Source organism: Gallus gallus, chromosome 2, assembly GCF_016699485.2.
Source record: "Gallus gallus isolate bGalGal1 chromosome 2, bGalGal1.mat.broiler.GRCg7b, whole genome shotgun sequence".
Taxonomy (NCBI): Eukaryota; Metazoa; Chordata; class Aves; order Galliformes; family Phasianidae; genus Gallus; species Gallus gallus.
The window spans coordinates 106637591-106654920 of NC_052533.1; the positions used below are offsets into that span (position 1 = coordinate 106637591).

Consider the following 17330-nt stretch of genomic DNA (forward strand, 5'->3'; position numbering starts at 1 on the left):
TAGAGTATGAAGCATCAACTGGGGAAAATGTTACTTCAGTTTGGAGTTACTTAGAAGATAGGGATGTATATGCTTTTTTGATTAAAGAAAGGAGTATAAGTACAGGCATTACATTTGGATACATCATACTACTCGTGCTACACTTGGAGATTGTGTTCTTTTTGCATTCATATTTTGTGGGTGGAACAGATGGTGAGGACAGTTTATTGTGATGCATTCATGAAAATGAGCACTTCTTCCACACAACTGTCTTTTATAACAGGGCATTCATTTGTTCATAGTGGAGATTTCACTGTGCTGAAATACATTATGTTAGAAATGAGTTGGAAAAGGATATCTTGTGTTGAATGCAAAGTAATGCTTGTCTCATTCAGTTACTATTGTTTGCTAAAAAGTAAAAGGAAATTACAAGAATGTTTGTGGGAGGCTGTGATTGAAGGGGAGCTTGCAGAATTTACAAATCTATTGCAGTTTCTTTCATTTCTACACTTTGTAGGTGATGCTATAACCTTTCGGGATAGATGGTCATAGTCTTCCAAGAAATCTAAAGCATAACTGCATCGTGTTTATTAAGATTAACAGTTTAACACTTTGTAGCATTTGAGAATTTCCTAATAATATGCCCAAATATCCATATTTATAAAATATAAATATTCTTAACAAAACAGTTATAATTCTTGCTACAAGGTCCTATGCAAATGTCAAATACCATCATTGTTCATAGCAGTAGAATAATCTCTACAATTGCTTTTTAAGAGATTCTTAAGGAGTTTATGCATAAATTAGCTAAGATCCCTCTTGTATCATTTCTGAAATACTTGAAAACACATCAGACCAAAACCTGGAGGACCTTGCTGTGAAGAGTTAGAAGTTTTTGATTTGTAATGGCCACCTATACTCCTCACTTCTTCCATTTCTGTATTGTGTATCATAGTATGTTTAAGACCGGAAGGCAAAAAGGTTCATAGCAGTATGTATACATCCTGATGCAGGCAGCAGTAATGAGTTGCTTTTTTAAGGAGCTTTGTCTAGTAGTATTATCACAGAAATAAAAGCAAAGTTAGGGCAGATGGGACTTCCAGTGGTGACCCAATTTGTTCATTATTCACAAGGCAAGATCAGCTGTACATCTGTCATTCCTGACAGATATTTCTCTACATATTCTTAAGTTTTCCACTGATGGAGACTGAAATGCCTCTCTATGGTTATCAGGAAAAGGTTCTTCACCAAAGGGTGGTCAGGCCCTGGAACAGGCTCCACAGGGCAGTGGTCACAGCATTCAGCTTGCCAAAATTGAATAAGCACTTGGACAACATCCTCAGACATATGGTCTGATTTTTGGGTGGAGCTATGTGGAGCCAGGGGTTGGATTCAATAATTCTAATGGGTCCCTTCCAACTTAAGATATTCTATGATTCTATGATAATCTAATTTCTAAGGTGGCTGAAAGCTTTGTATTACCTTGACAGTAACGTTTCTTACTGTGCAAGAGTTTAAGATCACTTCCTTTGCTCTACACTGTGGGCAGTAAAAAGACATTTATGCCTGTACTCAGTTTTTTATATATTTTCCCCTTCCCTCTGTATAGTCTTTGTCTTATTTTTTCCTCACAGATTCTGTTTTGTAGACTTCTGATAATTGTTGCTGTTGTCTTCACTGTGTTGTTAATTTTAGATCATAGGTTCTAACAAAAATTCTGAGGAATGCATGTTTTCAAACACTAAATTAACAATGTAAATATTCTCATCTCTGTGATAACTGTCTATTCACACAGATAGTTTTTAGCAAGTCTATGGAGTGAGTTAGGCAAACCATAGTGCACCGCAAATGCAGAGCACAGGCCCAAGCGAATCTCTCCGTAATGATTGATTGGCATCAGCCTTTTGCTTGGAAATAGAATTATGTTGATGACATGACAGAAAAATTATCTTCTTCTGCTGAGTTGAGTTGATCTCTTGAGCTGAAAGTAAGAATGTGTCTGTTCTGCTGTTGACTAGAATGTGAATCCTGTAAGATCTCAAGAAACAAATACAGGGAATATAAAATAAGCTGTTAGCAAGGAAAAGGCTGCTACAGTCTGAGAGTACCATTTCTCTGGAGCTTACTGTATTAAACTGATGAAAACTAAAAGCATAAAAAGAGGAATTGTTTTTATTCTCTTTCTTTATGTGTGTTTGAAGTTATTTCTTAGTTGTTTTTTTTTTTTTTTTTCTCTCCAGGACATTTGAAATGGACCAAAGCTGAGGATATTGACATAGAAACACCAGGATCCATTCTAGTGAACACCAACCTGAGGGCTTTAATAAATAAACACACCTTTGCTTCTTTACCTCAGCACTTTCAACAATACCTCCTGCTTTTGCTTCCAGAAGTAGACAGACAGGTAAGTAGAAACACACAATATTTCTTTCTGTACTTATTGAGACTTTTTTTTACCAATATGTTTTCGTCTGATGACTTGATTGACTAGGAATTGTTCTAGAGAAGACTAAGAAGAATATTTCCGTACTTTTATTAGGTAAAACTGTTATATGTAGAATGAATGTAAAGTCTACCTCAGCACTGACCAGCTTCTGCAGATCTTAGATTAGCTTTTTTATCTTTTTTATCCAATTCAAGACTTTATTAGAAGCATCTGTTTTCATCTCTGATCTTCTATTGTGGCAGCAATGCCCTTCTTGTTTTCTTCTCCTCTTCCCCTTTTACACATGCTTACATATATGTCTACTCTATTCGGGTGCACTGGAGTCCATTCGTTCATACATTTGTAAGAAACAGCTTGTCCAAGCTCATAGCTGTAGGCTTATACTTGTTATTAATCACTTGTCAGAGATGAAGGATTTGAGGAGTAAAAACATGGAAACAAAACACAACTTTATGTAGTTTCCTACAATGTTTGGTCCTTTGTGCATTTGTTGTTTAGATTGCAGACTTCTTAGAGCAAGAAGAAATCTTTCCAGCACGTCTAGCTGTTAAACAGGTCCAACACCAATTTCATTTACACGCTTGCCTGACTTCTAGAGGTGAACAGTTACTGATCACAGCGGGGGCTACTCATGGATTTATTCAGACACGTTCCTAAGCAACTTAACCAATTAGGGCACTGAATTTTTTTGCAGATGATCAGTATCTCACATCTTATTTATAAACCATAAGATGCAGATCTCTTAAGTAACTGACTAAAACCTGAATCTTAAATCAGTATGTTAAATGCCATGGATTAATTTCTTAAGCTCTTACTCAGTAGTTTCTACCACAATAAGACAGGGGATAGCAGTACAGTAAGATGTAAAAAGGGAAAGAAAAGGTTGTACTGATGCACATTAACTCAACCTCTTACCAAATTAGTTACTGTATACTATGGACTAAAGAAAGGCACTTTGATATTGGAAAAAGAACGTTAAAAAATAGAGTCATAGGCAAAACAATATGAATGTATTTGTTCTTGAGCTTCCACAAGACAGCCAAAACCAGTATTGACAAATTTTAATAGTGTTTCTCCCTGTCATAAAGTAGATTTTAATTTTGTGCCCAGCAAATGTTTCACTGAGAGTTTAGAATTCTTTTCTCTTTCTAGTTAATTTGCCAGTAAGGCTGCATGTATTTATATGTGTATATATATATACGTGTGTGTGTGTGTGTGTCTGTGTTTATCTGCTAGGTAAAATTTTATTTTCTCTCCAAACGTCACGGATCCTAGTGTTTACATATTGCATTGCAAGCACAGTGGCTTTACTTAGAACTTTCTTACTTTAATTTTTCTTAAAACCTGGAAGCTCTAGAACTAACATGTCATTTCCCTTCTTAATATATTTCTTACAGCTGAGATTTTGGCAAGAAAATCAAGAGAATGAATTTAATCATACTATTTAAAAGTAACAGATTTGCTTTTAATCATTGTTTCAGAAAATGTTCACATAGTGTATACATTACACATGTTATTTCAAGGGTCCAACAGTACATCATTGAACACTACTGCTTCCCAAGATAATTCATCACAAAAAGGAGTTGAGACATTTACAGGTGTTCTTCTATCTTTGTTCTTCTCACAGCATTCAGTGGATTTGTATATAATACCACGTTTTAACATGAATTTGGAAGGCGTAGGTCTTCATTCATTTCTTGAGGATTAATGAAAATGTTTGGCCTCCAATTGTGATAGTCTGAGGACTGTTACCTGCTGGAGTAAAGTAGCAATGATCTGTGCAGAGTTCTTACTTAGCAGAGGTTATAATAGAGAGACAGTTGCATCTGAGAACATGTCCTTTTCTATACCTAAAGAGCAGCCTTCCAGATACAGACTGATGAAACCAATTGGACTGATGTATTTTTCATTCCTGTGATAAATGGCAAACACCAGTGCAGAGCTCAAGGATCAAGTGAGGGTGAGAGCGAATTCCAGTCAGGAAGTTCTGCTGAGAACCTCTGATATTAGTCGCTCTTACTGAGAATGGCAGGGGCTTTCAGTCTTCTTCCTTTATTTTTGCTTTCTAAATCAAATGGGACATCAGTCAAGCAAAAATGGAGTAAAACTATTCTTTGACTTAATGGCCTACCTGTGAGCATTCAATTTAGTTGTTTTGTGCTGTCCTTTTCTTGTGAGCATTGCTACTTCTGCAGTTCTGGCTCTGATGGTTTTCCTTTCTGTGTGCTGCTCTGCACTTGGTGTCTGCTCTCTTCCCCAGAAATAGCTGCATTTCTATGTTGTCATGTGGATATAGTATATGAAATACTGTAATGAATGGTACGATAAAGATGTAATAGAGTTATGCTATTTGTGTATATATAGTGATCTGTGAAATAAATTACTAATGAAGTGCAGTCTCATTTAGGCTTTATTACTGTTCCATATAGAAAAGTCCTATGATGAATGAGCATTTGTCGTTTCTGTCATAAACACCATTTTTCTGGGAGGTATAACTCCTCCTTCTTAAATCATACTGAGCTGAAACTTGTCATGCATATGTCAGTTTGAATAAGCATTTTTAGAAAGCATTTGTTAAGGGAGTTGAGGCTTCCTTTTTCCGTATGTGTAAGTGTTAGTTATAAATAAATAATCTCTCTCTTAACCCTGGTTAGTCTAACATGTTCAAAAAAAGTTTGGGGCCAAATTGGGAACTTCACAGGAAGTTTCTTCTGTTTTTTCTTTCGCTTCCAAATTTTGCAGAAGAGTCTTGGAAGCCCTTTATGGCTACACGGAGCAGGGAGTTTTAGGAAAGTTATGCCAGAATAGAAAGAGGATAAGAACAACTGTGCTGGTGTTGGCCATCATTTATTCACATTAGAAATTGATTTCAGTTTGTATATTACTTTAAAATTTATTTCAGTAACAATTAGGTTTGTGTATAATTCTCTCCTTTCAAAATGCCTTTGAGAAAAATTTAGGAGGTTGGCAGTCATGGTAGCAAGGTTTCACCAAGGATTTTATTTGCTTTCATTTGGGTTCTGAGTGAAGTTATATGAGGACATTGTTCACAGAAGCAGCCATGAGCAGACTTGTCTGATTCGTGGGCTGCTCCAAAATTTTGCATCGTTGAATACTGGAAGCTACATGTCTGCAACTTCTACATCCAGGTATTTAGCTCTTTGTCAACCTAAATGGTCTCAAGAACTCAAAAACCTTAAAATACAGCTGATACAGGAGCCTGTTGAAGGATTCCTTATGAGACCTAGATGGCTGAGTTGTCAATAATAAAACATGTAAGTATAGCAGTCTTTGCATAAAGGATTTAAATTATAATAAATCCCAACAAATAAATTTTCTATTCAGCTCTAATTGGAACACTCTGCAAGTGAAGAACAATGAAATTTTCATCAGATAAATACTTACTTTTATTATTAATAAATCAATATGATAATTATATATAAAAGCCTTTCTGACCACCTCTCAGCAAAAACTGATCTTCAGAGTGGGAAGTTTCTTTGTATCTAGATTGCTTTATTACATCAGCATCTCTAACTATTAGTTAACTATTAACTATGAATGGTAACAGGTCTGCTGCAGGCTGCTGAAAAATAATGACAGCTAGCAATATCTTGTCTACACTAGCTTCCCATGTTGCTGCTACTAGAGAGTTAAGTTCTCATTCTTAACTCTGGGGTATGAATAAATGGAAGGCTAATAGTCACATTTATTAAGCTATCACGAAGAGAAGTACTGCCCCATCTGAACAGTAGCAGGAAGCTTAAGTGATTTTGCTTATCCATAGGGAGCTACACAAAATTTTCCTTCCTGATGGCTCTGAAAAAATGTATCTTCCAAGGTCTGTAAGTGCTTAACTAATTCTGGTCTTTCAGGATTTGACTCCCTGTCCTTTATTTTCTCTGCTGGTAGCACTGAGTTCTTGTGAGCTTCTTACAGTTAGTACCTGCTCTGTCCGTTCATGCAGGATGGGAATTTACACCTGCAAAACAATCACTAGGGGTCTCAAAACCTCTTCAGATGTGTGTATTAATTTATAATGTCATACCAGACCAAACTTACTCATGAAGAGCATTTAAGACAATAGAAGTTACCCTAGCAAAATTTATATCTTGTCTTTAATTGTTTTATGAAATAAATTTAACATTCTCTAATTTTTCTTTTCATAATCATTCTACAATGTATAGATAGTCAAGGTAGTTATTTAAATGCATAACTCTAAACTTAACTTTCTTTGAGAAAAACCTCATGTGGAAGTGCTCAAGGCCAAGTTGGATGGGGCTTTGAGCAACCTAGGCTAGTGGAAGGTGTCCCTGCCCATGGCAGGAGAGTTGGAACTGGCTGATCTTTAAGGTCCCGTCCAACCCAAACTATTCTATGGTTCTATGAAGTATTTAGGCTGTGGAAAATTGCCCAAATGCCTTTGAGTTATTTCAGGTTTATAGTAAGCCAATCCACTAAACAGAAAAACACGACTTATAAATCAAAAGATGTTAAAATGGGTCAAAACACACTGTAATCTCTTTGTTTCCAAGTCAGTGAACTTCTAAATAATGACTGTCTCTTGGGTCAGTGCCATTATAGCATCTTGTTGTGTCATGGTCAGCTCAACTTCTGTGTTTCTCTCTTCACCTGCTCAATATAAGTTGATGCTGTCACTTCCAAGTTGATTATGTCACCTTGCAAAGGTTACCTCTCACTGCATTGAAAAAATGCACATGTCAATGTCAACCAGTGATTTTCTCTGTTCAATTTAAAATAGAGTAATTTGGGTTATATATAGAATTATATATTTATATATTATATAGTTATAGAATTATATAGTTATATATAGAATTCCATTTCAAAACCTCTTTGCTTTTGTATAGGTTGAATCAGCATAATATCATTCAAACAACAGCACTGTACTCCAAAATGCTGCTACTCCCAAGCACATCAGTGAGTTCCGCAGAGGAGGGAAATGAATACTGTAAAAAAAAATTCATACACTTGTAGAAGACAAAGGGAGAAACCTGGTATATCCTATTCTGATAACTGATGTTGTTTTTAGTCTTTATATTCAAAAGAATCTAATGTAGTTTTACTGTGTATTAGATTTATATTAAAAGAGAGAAATGAAGCTTTATTTTCACATCTATTTCCTTGTAGAAGTAACCATCTTCCTGTTTGCTTTCTTAACTTCATCAGTACATTAAGATGATATTTCCAGCATTTTCTTTCTGTTCAGAAATTAGTCCTGTGAGTATTATTTCCTCCCAGCTTTGCTTTACCTCTCTTCATGGAATTACAGGGTTGTAGTAGCTCAGTTGTTACCATTTCATACTTCAGCTGCCTTTTTCTTCTAATGCCACAACCATTTAGCTGTCCTTTTCAATTCTCTATTATTGGAAAACTCACTAGCATTCAAATATTTATTATTATGTTCCTGTACATATTTGAGTTCTACAGTGAAATTGTTTTAGGGTTATAACAAAAGCACTCAGTTCAGACAAGAATGTTGAGGGAGAGGGTGGAATGTAACATATCTTCTGCACCTCAGTGTATTTAAAAAGCTGTTAGATTGATACCGCTGTGTGTGTAGTAATTGAAGGTCATTTTCAGCCACATTTCTTCGTGACATTTTTTCTTTGGTTTTATTGGTTAATGTGGATAGCACAGTGTCATTGTAACCTGCTTTATTTGCTCAACTTTGTAGGATAGTTTTAATATAGCTATCTTATGTACTAGATGGATGGAGAAACAAAGCATATGAGCTGCCTTTTCAGTAAGGCTCTGGGGCTACAATTTCAGAGCTGTGCTAGAGAACATCACTGTTCAGAGGGGTTCCTTCCCCAGCTGGCTCCTCTGTCCTTATGCTGCCAGTTAATTCATTTTCTTTTTTTTTCTTTTTTTTTTTTTCCCTCCCAAACACAGCTGTATGGATAAGTCTGCACATTTCACATTCATATATTAACAACAAACATGAAACGAAGACTGAAGGATTTTAATTTAAAATTGCTGTTGGCTTTAGCTACAGGAATATTCTTTTAGCCTCCCTAGTGCAGTCCAGCGGGGCTCACTGTAATTGCGTTCTGATCTGGCTATTCTGACGGAGATTGTAATGGAATGCTTGATCTCTTGTTTGCAGTCATCCTCTGAGGTCCTCCTCAGTATTCGCACTTCTACGTACCTAGAAGTTTTACATTTTTGATTCTCATGTATTTTGTTTTTGTTTTTTTTTCTGTAGGCTTGGTCACCGTATTTTAGAAGTGCGAACTGGAGTGTTGTTTTTACCATCCTGCATCTGTGTTGTTGAAATTCTTTCATTTCTTCAAGCTCTTTTCACACTTACAGCATGTCTCACCTTCACGAATACCTAGTGCAGCAGTGTCAGCAGTTGCATCTGTCTGATACAATGCTCAACTCAGTATAGCTAGTTAGGGCCCAGCAGTGGTACCGTGCCAGCTGGAAGCTTAAGGTCCAGAAGCCGTGGCTCTCTCTGCAGTATCTTTTTCTAAAAGTCCTTCTGGTTTTGAGAGCCCTGGGCTCGTGTTATTTCTCCAGATTTGAACTAGTGAAGCTTTTGTTCCTCTCTCCATCCCTCCAGATTTTATATAGGTTTTAGTGCTAAAAAAGTGGGCTTTTTGTGCAATAGGAGCTCTGTTCACATTTATATAATTACTAGTACTTTAAAAAGAGAAAATAATTGATAAAACCACTCTCTTCCAGTGGGGAAGTATTTACACAAATCCCCTTTTTAAAAGACTTTGTGCTTGGAGCTCTGTTATGAGAGTGTAACTAATATGTGGACATAAATGGTAACGTACATAGACACAAGGGACTAGCATACTTCAAATTATGTGGCTATTAAGAGTGCATTGCATTAATGAAACATATACTGTTTCAACTGTTCATTCCTTGCAAAATGCTAATAAAGAGTAAGAGTTGGTCTGTGGTGCCTCCAGTGTTGCTGCAGTAGGGCTGCACTGGAGTTAATGTGGAGAACAGAACGTGCCTCCCAGAGGCTTACAGCAGGGTGGTGCAGTGAAAAGGAGAGCAAACAGAAGTGTTCCATCCATGCTTCTGCTGCAATCACTGTCACTCTTTTCACCCTTACTTAATCTCTTCTCTCCCCTTTCCTTCTTCTCTTTGTTCTTCCCTCCCTCCCTTCCTCTCTATCTCCCTAACAATCTGTATCTCTATTTACTATATTTTCCTTGCTTAAAGAAAAAGGGTAAAAGAGGTTGCTTTTTTTCCCAGTTATTAGGAGTAGTCTTTGTCTGCAAACTGTTTCAATTCAGTTTTCTTTAGCTTGATCTCTCTTGTTTAAAGAACATAAAGCCTTTTTTTTTTTTTCCCCATAGGCAATATTTTATAATGACTACAAAAGAGAAGGGGTAGGATGCACCATTTTCATGTATAACACTCATCAGAATAACAGACTAATTTTAGATGTTTGCATGTAGCGTCCCCTCACCTCCTGTTTCTCTGAGCCAGAGGCATATATCTTTTATTTTTATCAAAAGCTAGGTGAGTAGATACTGGCCTTTATATTGCTTTTCCTGTACCTTCGCTAGTATGTAATCATTATTAGGCAATTTAATAATGTCTTACTTTCTCTAAACCTTGTTCTTGAAAAAAGTTTCACATTTGCCTTGATCACAGCCTGCATATGGTTGTTGGTTTTTTTTTTTTTTTTTTTTTTTTTTTTTCCACACTTACCTCTTCTACCTTTATAAATACTTGCAGTTTGTTACATGTTCTGTTCTGACATGCTTGGTGTTGGTAACTGTACGATGTATGTAATTATTTTAATGCATCTAGAAAGTACTATTGGCTATGTATTCTGATTTTCTTTATATTTTGCTTATTTTTTGCTTCATTTTAAAACTTGCCTTATCTTTTCCCAGATTCATTATTCTCCTTAAATTGTTCGTTTAATTTCTTGCATCTGAGCCCAACCAGATTGCATTGTATTGTCGTTTTTGACACTACAGTGTATTGGAATGAATATAGCTATCCCACTTGTCTTCTTGATAGAGACAAGGTCTAAATTAACAAGTCACATTTCATTTTGAACATATGTTTGCAATTCTTCCAGTCTTACTTGGCATATTTCCTGCTTTAGTGAAGATCGAAAATGTCTTTGTTTCTGTCTTTAAAAGACTCTTTTTCCTTCCCTCATCTTGTTGTCTGAAGCAATTATTCCTATGATAGTAGATATTTTCTTGTTTCATCTTCAGATATTTTACTTCTAAGTTTAGTCTGGTCGTTTTTTAAAGGACTGAAGTAATATTTAGAATTATTTTCACCATCTGTCTTTGGAATCTGTCTTTCTATTTGCATTCCAGGGCAAACTGACTGTGCTATGTTGGTGGTCAGTTTGGAATGATGGAGTTTTACTTAAAAGAATTAATAATCTCATAATCAGGGCTAAATAAAATTTAGCCTTATTCTGCGTCAGATTATACTCTGCTGCTAAAAGTTGAGATGTGTGGAAGAGAGATTACACAGGGCAAACAGTAGCACTCAAGTTTTATTGTATCAGAATTGCAATGAGTTGAGAGGCATAGTATAAGCAAGTAGTTTTCCATATTACCTATCTAAATATGAAGCTGACGTGACTGAGTTTGTTGATCTGGGAGCAACTTGTAAGTCAGATCCATCTATTGCTGCCTGCTGCATTCCTTTGTGTTGGATGTGTCTTTGTATATTTGTCTTATAATTATTGTGTTTTTCAGCTTTTGTATTTTGTGGCCACAACAGCAAGAGGACCATGATAATTGCATATTCTCAGAAGCAGTTTTCTGATACTCATGTATCCCCACTTTAAACTCAGAATCTCTTCCGTTGTTTTTGGCTTTAAGTACATGGAGATTGAAGGATAGAGTTTTCTTCGAAGTCATAGTGCTGTGAGCAAATGTGTGCATGTATTGTTGTGTTTGAGATGAGCCTCTAAGAGTTCCTTATCTTTAGGCAAAGAAACAGTTGCTATCCTTTTGTGTCTGTGTTTTGGCAAGTCCTGATGTTGGTTTTTTTTATGTTCTGCAGCTTCTAACTCTATTATTTCTTTCACATTCCTGCCATCTGTGTCCTCAAGACCTGAAAACAGCATTTCATGTTCAATTTGGTAATCAGTAACTCTTCTATTTATTCTCTCCCCACCATTTTTCTTTTCTTCTCGTCTTCATTACCGTACTGTGCCTTTCTCTGTATGCATTTTTCTCTCCTTTTTTAGATATATCAAACCATTTATGAAAGTTTGGTAGTCTTCAGGAAAGATAGGCAGGGAAGACAAGAGGATTGGTTGCCTCCCTATGTAAAGGAGCAGTATATACATATGGAGCTCTTTTATGGGATAGATTACAGCTTGTGGAGCAGGATCAGAGAAGAGGGCAGTGGCATGGATGACACTGTGATGTGAGTGGGACTTTGTTAGACCATCTGATCTAACTCAACCCTGGTAAGGCCACACCTAGAATACTGTGTCCAGTTCTGAGCTCCTCGGAATAAGAGAGACATGAAGCCACTGTGAGATGGCTGAGAGAGCTGGGTCTGTTAAGCCTGGAGAAGGATAGTCTCAGGGGGATCTCATCTATGTGTGTAAATACCTGAAGGGAGAATGTGGCAGGACCAGAGACTGAAACACAGAATGTAAAACCTGTTTATGCGGAAGGTGATGGATTGTAGAAATCTTGCCACAACTTCTTTGAAAGGTCATAGAGATAACAAAGGTCCCCAGTGACTGGAGTATGAAAATGTTGCTCCCATCTTCAAAAAAGGCCAAAAGAACCAGAGTGTCTTGATAGACGAGCAAGTTGTATATGAAATAGTGGTGCATCCTGGCAGTAATGGGAGCTTGCAGTACCCTGAGCTGTATGAGTGGGAACCTGGGCAGCAGATCAGGAGAAGTAATTATTGATAGCCCTTCTGTCGAAAAAGACATTGACCTATTAAAGCAAGTCCAGTGGAGGACTGCCAAGATGGTTAAAGGTCTAGAGCATAGGTAAGCTGGATTTGTCCATGCAGAAAACTGCATTGCACAGCTAGCTAATCTAGCTAGGTAGACTGGTAGACTGTAGAGAAGACAGAACTCTACTTGGAAGTACACAGTGATAGCATTAGAGGCAATGGATATAAGGTAGAAGTTGGGAAATTCTGATTTGATTATCAGGAATGACATTGTCACAAGAAGTGGTTAAGCATTGGAATGTGGACAATGCCCTAGGAAAGCTGTTAGAAGTGGAAAGATTTGGAACACTAGATGACCTCTAAAGGCCTCACCCAACTCACTTAATTCCGTGTATGATTTTATAGATGATATCTACTGCTTATTTTTTTTATCTCGGTCCTGCAGAAAATTTTATTCAACTTGATGGATATCATGATTTCTTCTTGAAAGATGGTTAGTCTTCATTTCTTTGTAATCTTCTGGATTCGTTGTTACATCATTTCCTGTTTTGCTTGTTTGTTTGTTTGTTTTTTACCAGGATTTATAATCTTAAGTTTTGACTGTGTATGAATGTTTGGATCTGGAAAACCAGGAGTACTGTAAACAGTGCATATTAATTGCTTAGTATTAGGCTAGCCCTTCAATTTCTTAGTGTTCTGCTTTTCCTTTGTTAGTAGATCTCATTTTATGCCTGGCTTCTGACTTTCTGAAGTCAAAGAACCTCTTGAGGTCTTCATTTTTTCACCATTTTGCTTATAGTACAAGGTTTAACTGAGGTAATCGGATACCAAGGTGTTCTGTAGTGAGGCATTATAAGGTAGATATTGAAACTTAGTGGTGGTAGTGGGGCTTTGGTGTAGGAAAGCATATGTAGTTTACTACCAGAAATAATGATGTGTGTTTTTCCACTAGTAGTTTCTAAATCAGATTTATAAAGAAGGTCATGATTATGTACAACTCAGCAGAACCATCTATTTGGTCAACCATAAAGAAAAAAAAAAAAAAAAAAAAAAAAAAAAAAAAGTGATATGAACTGTACAAAAATTTTAAAATAACATTCTCAGATCTGAGCATTTTAATATACAAGACTCAGATTAAATGTGAAGAGAAGCAAATTTAATAACCGTGAAGTGCTGTATTTTATGAGTAAGCAACTGACCCATGGAAATCTTTTATGTATTAGAAGTTAGTATTGATTTTTGGGCAGATTTTATCAGATATAAATAGATGGTTGATGGATATATATATATATGAATAATGGGCACACATCAAATGGGCTGAAATATTTATGTGAAATAAAAATTCCCTTTTTTAGTTGTATGCCACCTAAGCTAAACAGATGCAGCAATCTTTTCTTTGACTGTTTTCCTGGTAATTGACTATTATGGTGTTTTTTGCAAACCTTCGTGATCTTTCTTTGTAATTATCAAAATCAGTTGAACCTCTAATTTTATCTGATGTTGTTACCATATGGTACCACTCCCATACTGCCAACTGCAGAAAAATTTAGTGTCTTTGCTTAACACATACACTGTCATCAGAAATGCAGCCATTGTTTAACAGAACTTAGATTTTCTGCGACAACTAAAGCTGCTTTTACCTTTTTCTTACTCAAGTGCATTCACACTCATTCTCTATTACAGACTTGCCAACTGCTACAGCATCCGTTTAGTTTGGTTCCATTTATCACAGTCTCTTTGAATGGTATTTGTTGTTTAAGTAGAAAAATGACTTTTAGATAAGTAATGACATACCGGAACAGTCAGCAGTATTCTATACAAAATGGAGAAACTCAATGATTTCCATGCTAAAAGCACATGTAAGTCCACTTAGAATTATTTTTCAGATGTGTTAAAAGTTCAGTTCTGTAGCTGCCAACTATTATTTGGCAGGGAAATCTTTAGCTGTGGAGATCTCGTTCACATAACTGGATACCAGATCATTAGCTGAAGTACTGAGCAAGCAAACCTTATTTTATTATTACATAGAATAAACACAACTTTTCTAGAAAACATTGTTATGTACAAAGCATATGGGTGTATAATACTATTCTGGAGACCTATATAAAGAACGTAGATCACTCCAAAATTAATACCTCCTTTTTATTTCCACGTAAACTGCTACAGATACAAAAAACATAATAACACTCTTTGTTAGTGTTTTGTAGCTAGAATTTGGTCTGCTTTTCAGTATAATCACCACTATTAGCTATGCATTTTCACTAATGATAAACAAGAGCCTGTGTGACACGCTCATAAAAATCTGCATGGCTGTCGGGAACATTGGTTGTCTTTCAAGCCACTATTGCCATTAATGAAACACACCACCCACTGCTTCACTGTGCTCACATCCACTGTTTGGTCTCCATAAACGTTTAGCAAGCTTCAATGAATGTCAGTGAGTGCAGTTTTCTCAATTTTCTCCTCATGGAAGAATTCAACTAGACACCTTTGCTTCATAAGCATTTCCATGTCAGACACCATTCTGTCAGACTGCCCCTCTGCTTCCATCTGTCTCACAGCAGCAAAAGATAATGAAATATCGACAGGAAGGTTCAGCCTCCACTGCCATAACACCAACATCCATCTCTGACTTCGTGGGCAAATGTAATAAAATATGAGGCATTTCTATTGCAGTAGCATTTTTATTTCCCAATGATATTTTCAGGCTTAATAAGAACTCTTTTCTACAGGTATACCTTACTTGGCCTCAAGAATAGAAGGTGTTTAACCTGGCTTCTAATATGCGTCAGCTTTCAACTGCTAGCAAAGGAGTTTTTGATGGATTGAGTAAAGCTCCTAGCTATCATGAAGCATGAATGTGAGTGGCTGATATGAGGGTTTATGTTTGAGAAAGACAAGTCCAGATATCTACAGTGTGCAGGACAAGCAGAGCCAGAGGACAGTGCTAAGAAGGTACAATGCTCCATGCTGTGACATCTGCTTGAGATGCTTAGGAATCAAGTACAGTCTAAAGTTTTAATACTGTGGAGGAAAAGCTAAGCCTTTATCTTATGAAATTGTGGTGTTTCTGAAAGTTGTTCTGTTTAAATGATTCAGATATGAATCATTCACTGTCATCAGTAATTAGGCTGAGCAGTGATTTGGTTGTAAGGGCATGAAGAGGCTAGAGGTCTTGAAGGCAGTGCAAGGATTGACTTACACACCTTCCTTTAACAAAGCAGATTGATAATTGGTCAGAAGAGATATGCATGCAAGAGAGCTTTTAGTTTCCTTTTTAATTCTGATGTAATAGGTGACAACTTGATATACCACCCTTTAGCTTTGTAAACTGGAACATTGTTACTAATTTAGTGTTTAACTTCTTTATCATCTTTGATATCTTGGAACAGTAAATATGCGTATGAAGTACAATTCCATCTTCTCTACACCAAGGAAGAATCAACAGTGTCTATTTTTCTTGATTGCCTAAAAGATTTTTTGGCTATCCAGTGGTGGAGAACTCACAGCCTTTCCAAATAAAAGTCTAGTGCTTCACTAGTTTTACTATTAGAAAGTTTTCTCCTCTGTCTAATCTGAATCTTTAAAACTCTAACCCTATTACTTTTTATTGAGTTCTACACATACCTAGAGCATGGAGGTGACTATGTTTACATTGCAGTAGCCTTCAAACATGAAGGCTGTGCCCTATCTTCCTGTTTCTTTTTCTTGAGATGCAGTCCTTATTAATGCATTCTTTTAGCTTGAGGACCTCCAGCTTGTGGTTTGCCTCATTTCTCTAGTCTGGAGTTTATATCAGTTCTGAATTGCAACTGTCAAAATTGAATGTTTTACCCCAGCTCAGATGGTAAGTAACATCAAGTGGAGGATAACTGATTTCCTTGTTTACACAGTGCTCTTCTTCATAACTTCCAATGTGGTGCTCACCTTCTTTGCAGCTGTATAGCAAAGTTGAGTTATATTCAGTTCATGATCAGCCGACGTGTTCATAAGCCACAAATCCTTTTCTACAAAAGCACTGCATAGCCTCTCAGTTTCTCCAATTTGGTATTTCTTTGCTTAAGTATTTCTACAATAGTGAGGATCTTTGCTTCTACTGTTATTGCAATACCCTACTTATCCCCACTGTTTTCACTGTAATTCTAAAATCTGTTAAGATAATTCTGAATTTCAGTGTACCCTCAATCCCTCTCAGACTTACGTCTTTAGCATATTTCTACATTTTCTAAATCGTGTCCCTGCAATAAAGCTTTCTAGTTGATAATAAGTAAACTGTAGTTAACTAAGAAAAGTTTTCTGAGTGGCTCTGCAGCCACTTAATGGCAGTTTATATAACCTAGATTCCTTAAGAAAATGTCATGTGACACAATATTGTTAAAATCAAGATATACAGCTTGTGCTATTTCTCTTCTATCATGAGCCCTTTTATGCTGTCAGAAAGAAAAGATTGACTTGACATGATCTGTTGTTGACAGATCTGTGTTGGCTGTTGCTCAACTCATATTAACATCCAGACAGTTTTTTATAGTCTGATATATTGCACTTTAAAGATTGCACATACTCTCCAAATGTTGCAAAGAGAGGGAGTAAGCAAGGTACTTAGCCATAGACTTTTTGTACCAATTTAGCTTAGTTGTATGTATCACAGAATCACAGAATCCTTGGAGTTGGAAGGGATCTTTAGAGGTCACTTAGTCCTATTCCCCTGCAATGAACAGGGGCAAACACAGCTTGATCACATTGCCCTGAGCCTGATCCGGCCTTGCCTTGAAAGTCTCCCGGCATCCGCCACCTCTCTGGGCAACCCATTCCACTACCTCACCACCTTCACCATAAAAGACTTCTTTATGTCTAATCTAAATCTCCCCTCTTTAAGTTTGAAAACATTTCCCCTTGTTCTATCACAATAGACTTTGCTAAAGAGTCAGTCCCATTCTTTCCTGTAGTACCCCTTTAGATATTGAAAGACTGCTATAAGGTCGCTTTGGAGCCTTTTCTTCTCTAGGCTGAACAGCCC

The 17330-nt window shown here is 36.6% G+C and overlaps 1 protein-coding gene across 6 annotated transcripts in view; it reads left to right on the plus strand.

The window, feature by feature from the left end:
- ASXL3 (additional sex combs like 3, transcriptional regulator) overlaps nucleotides 1-17330 on the plus strand; it is a 133030-nt gene that overhangs the window by 89110 nt on the left and 26590 nt on the right. For all 6 annotated transcript variants that reach the window (XM_040695444.2, XM_040695443.2, XM_040695445.2 and 3 more), the window contains one exon: nucleotides 2220-2383. In XM_040695444.2, the coding sequence (XP_040551378.1) occupies nucleotides 2220-2383 (164 nt within the window). The remainder of the gene's footprint in view (nucleotides 1-2219; nucleotides 2384-17330) is intronic.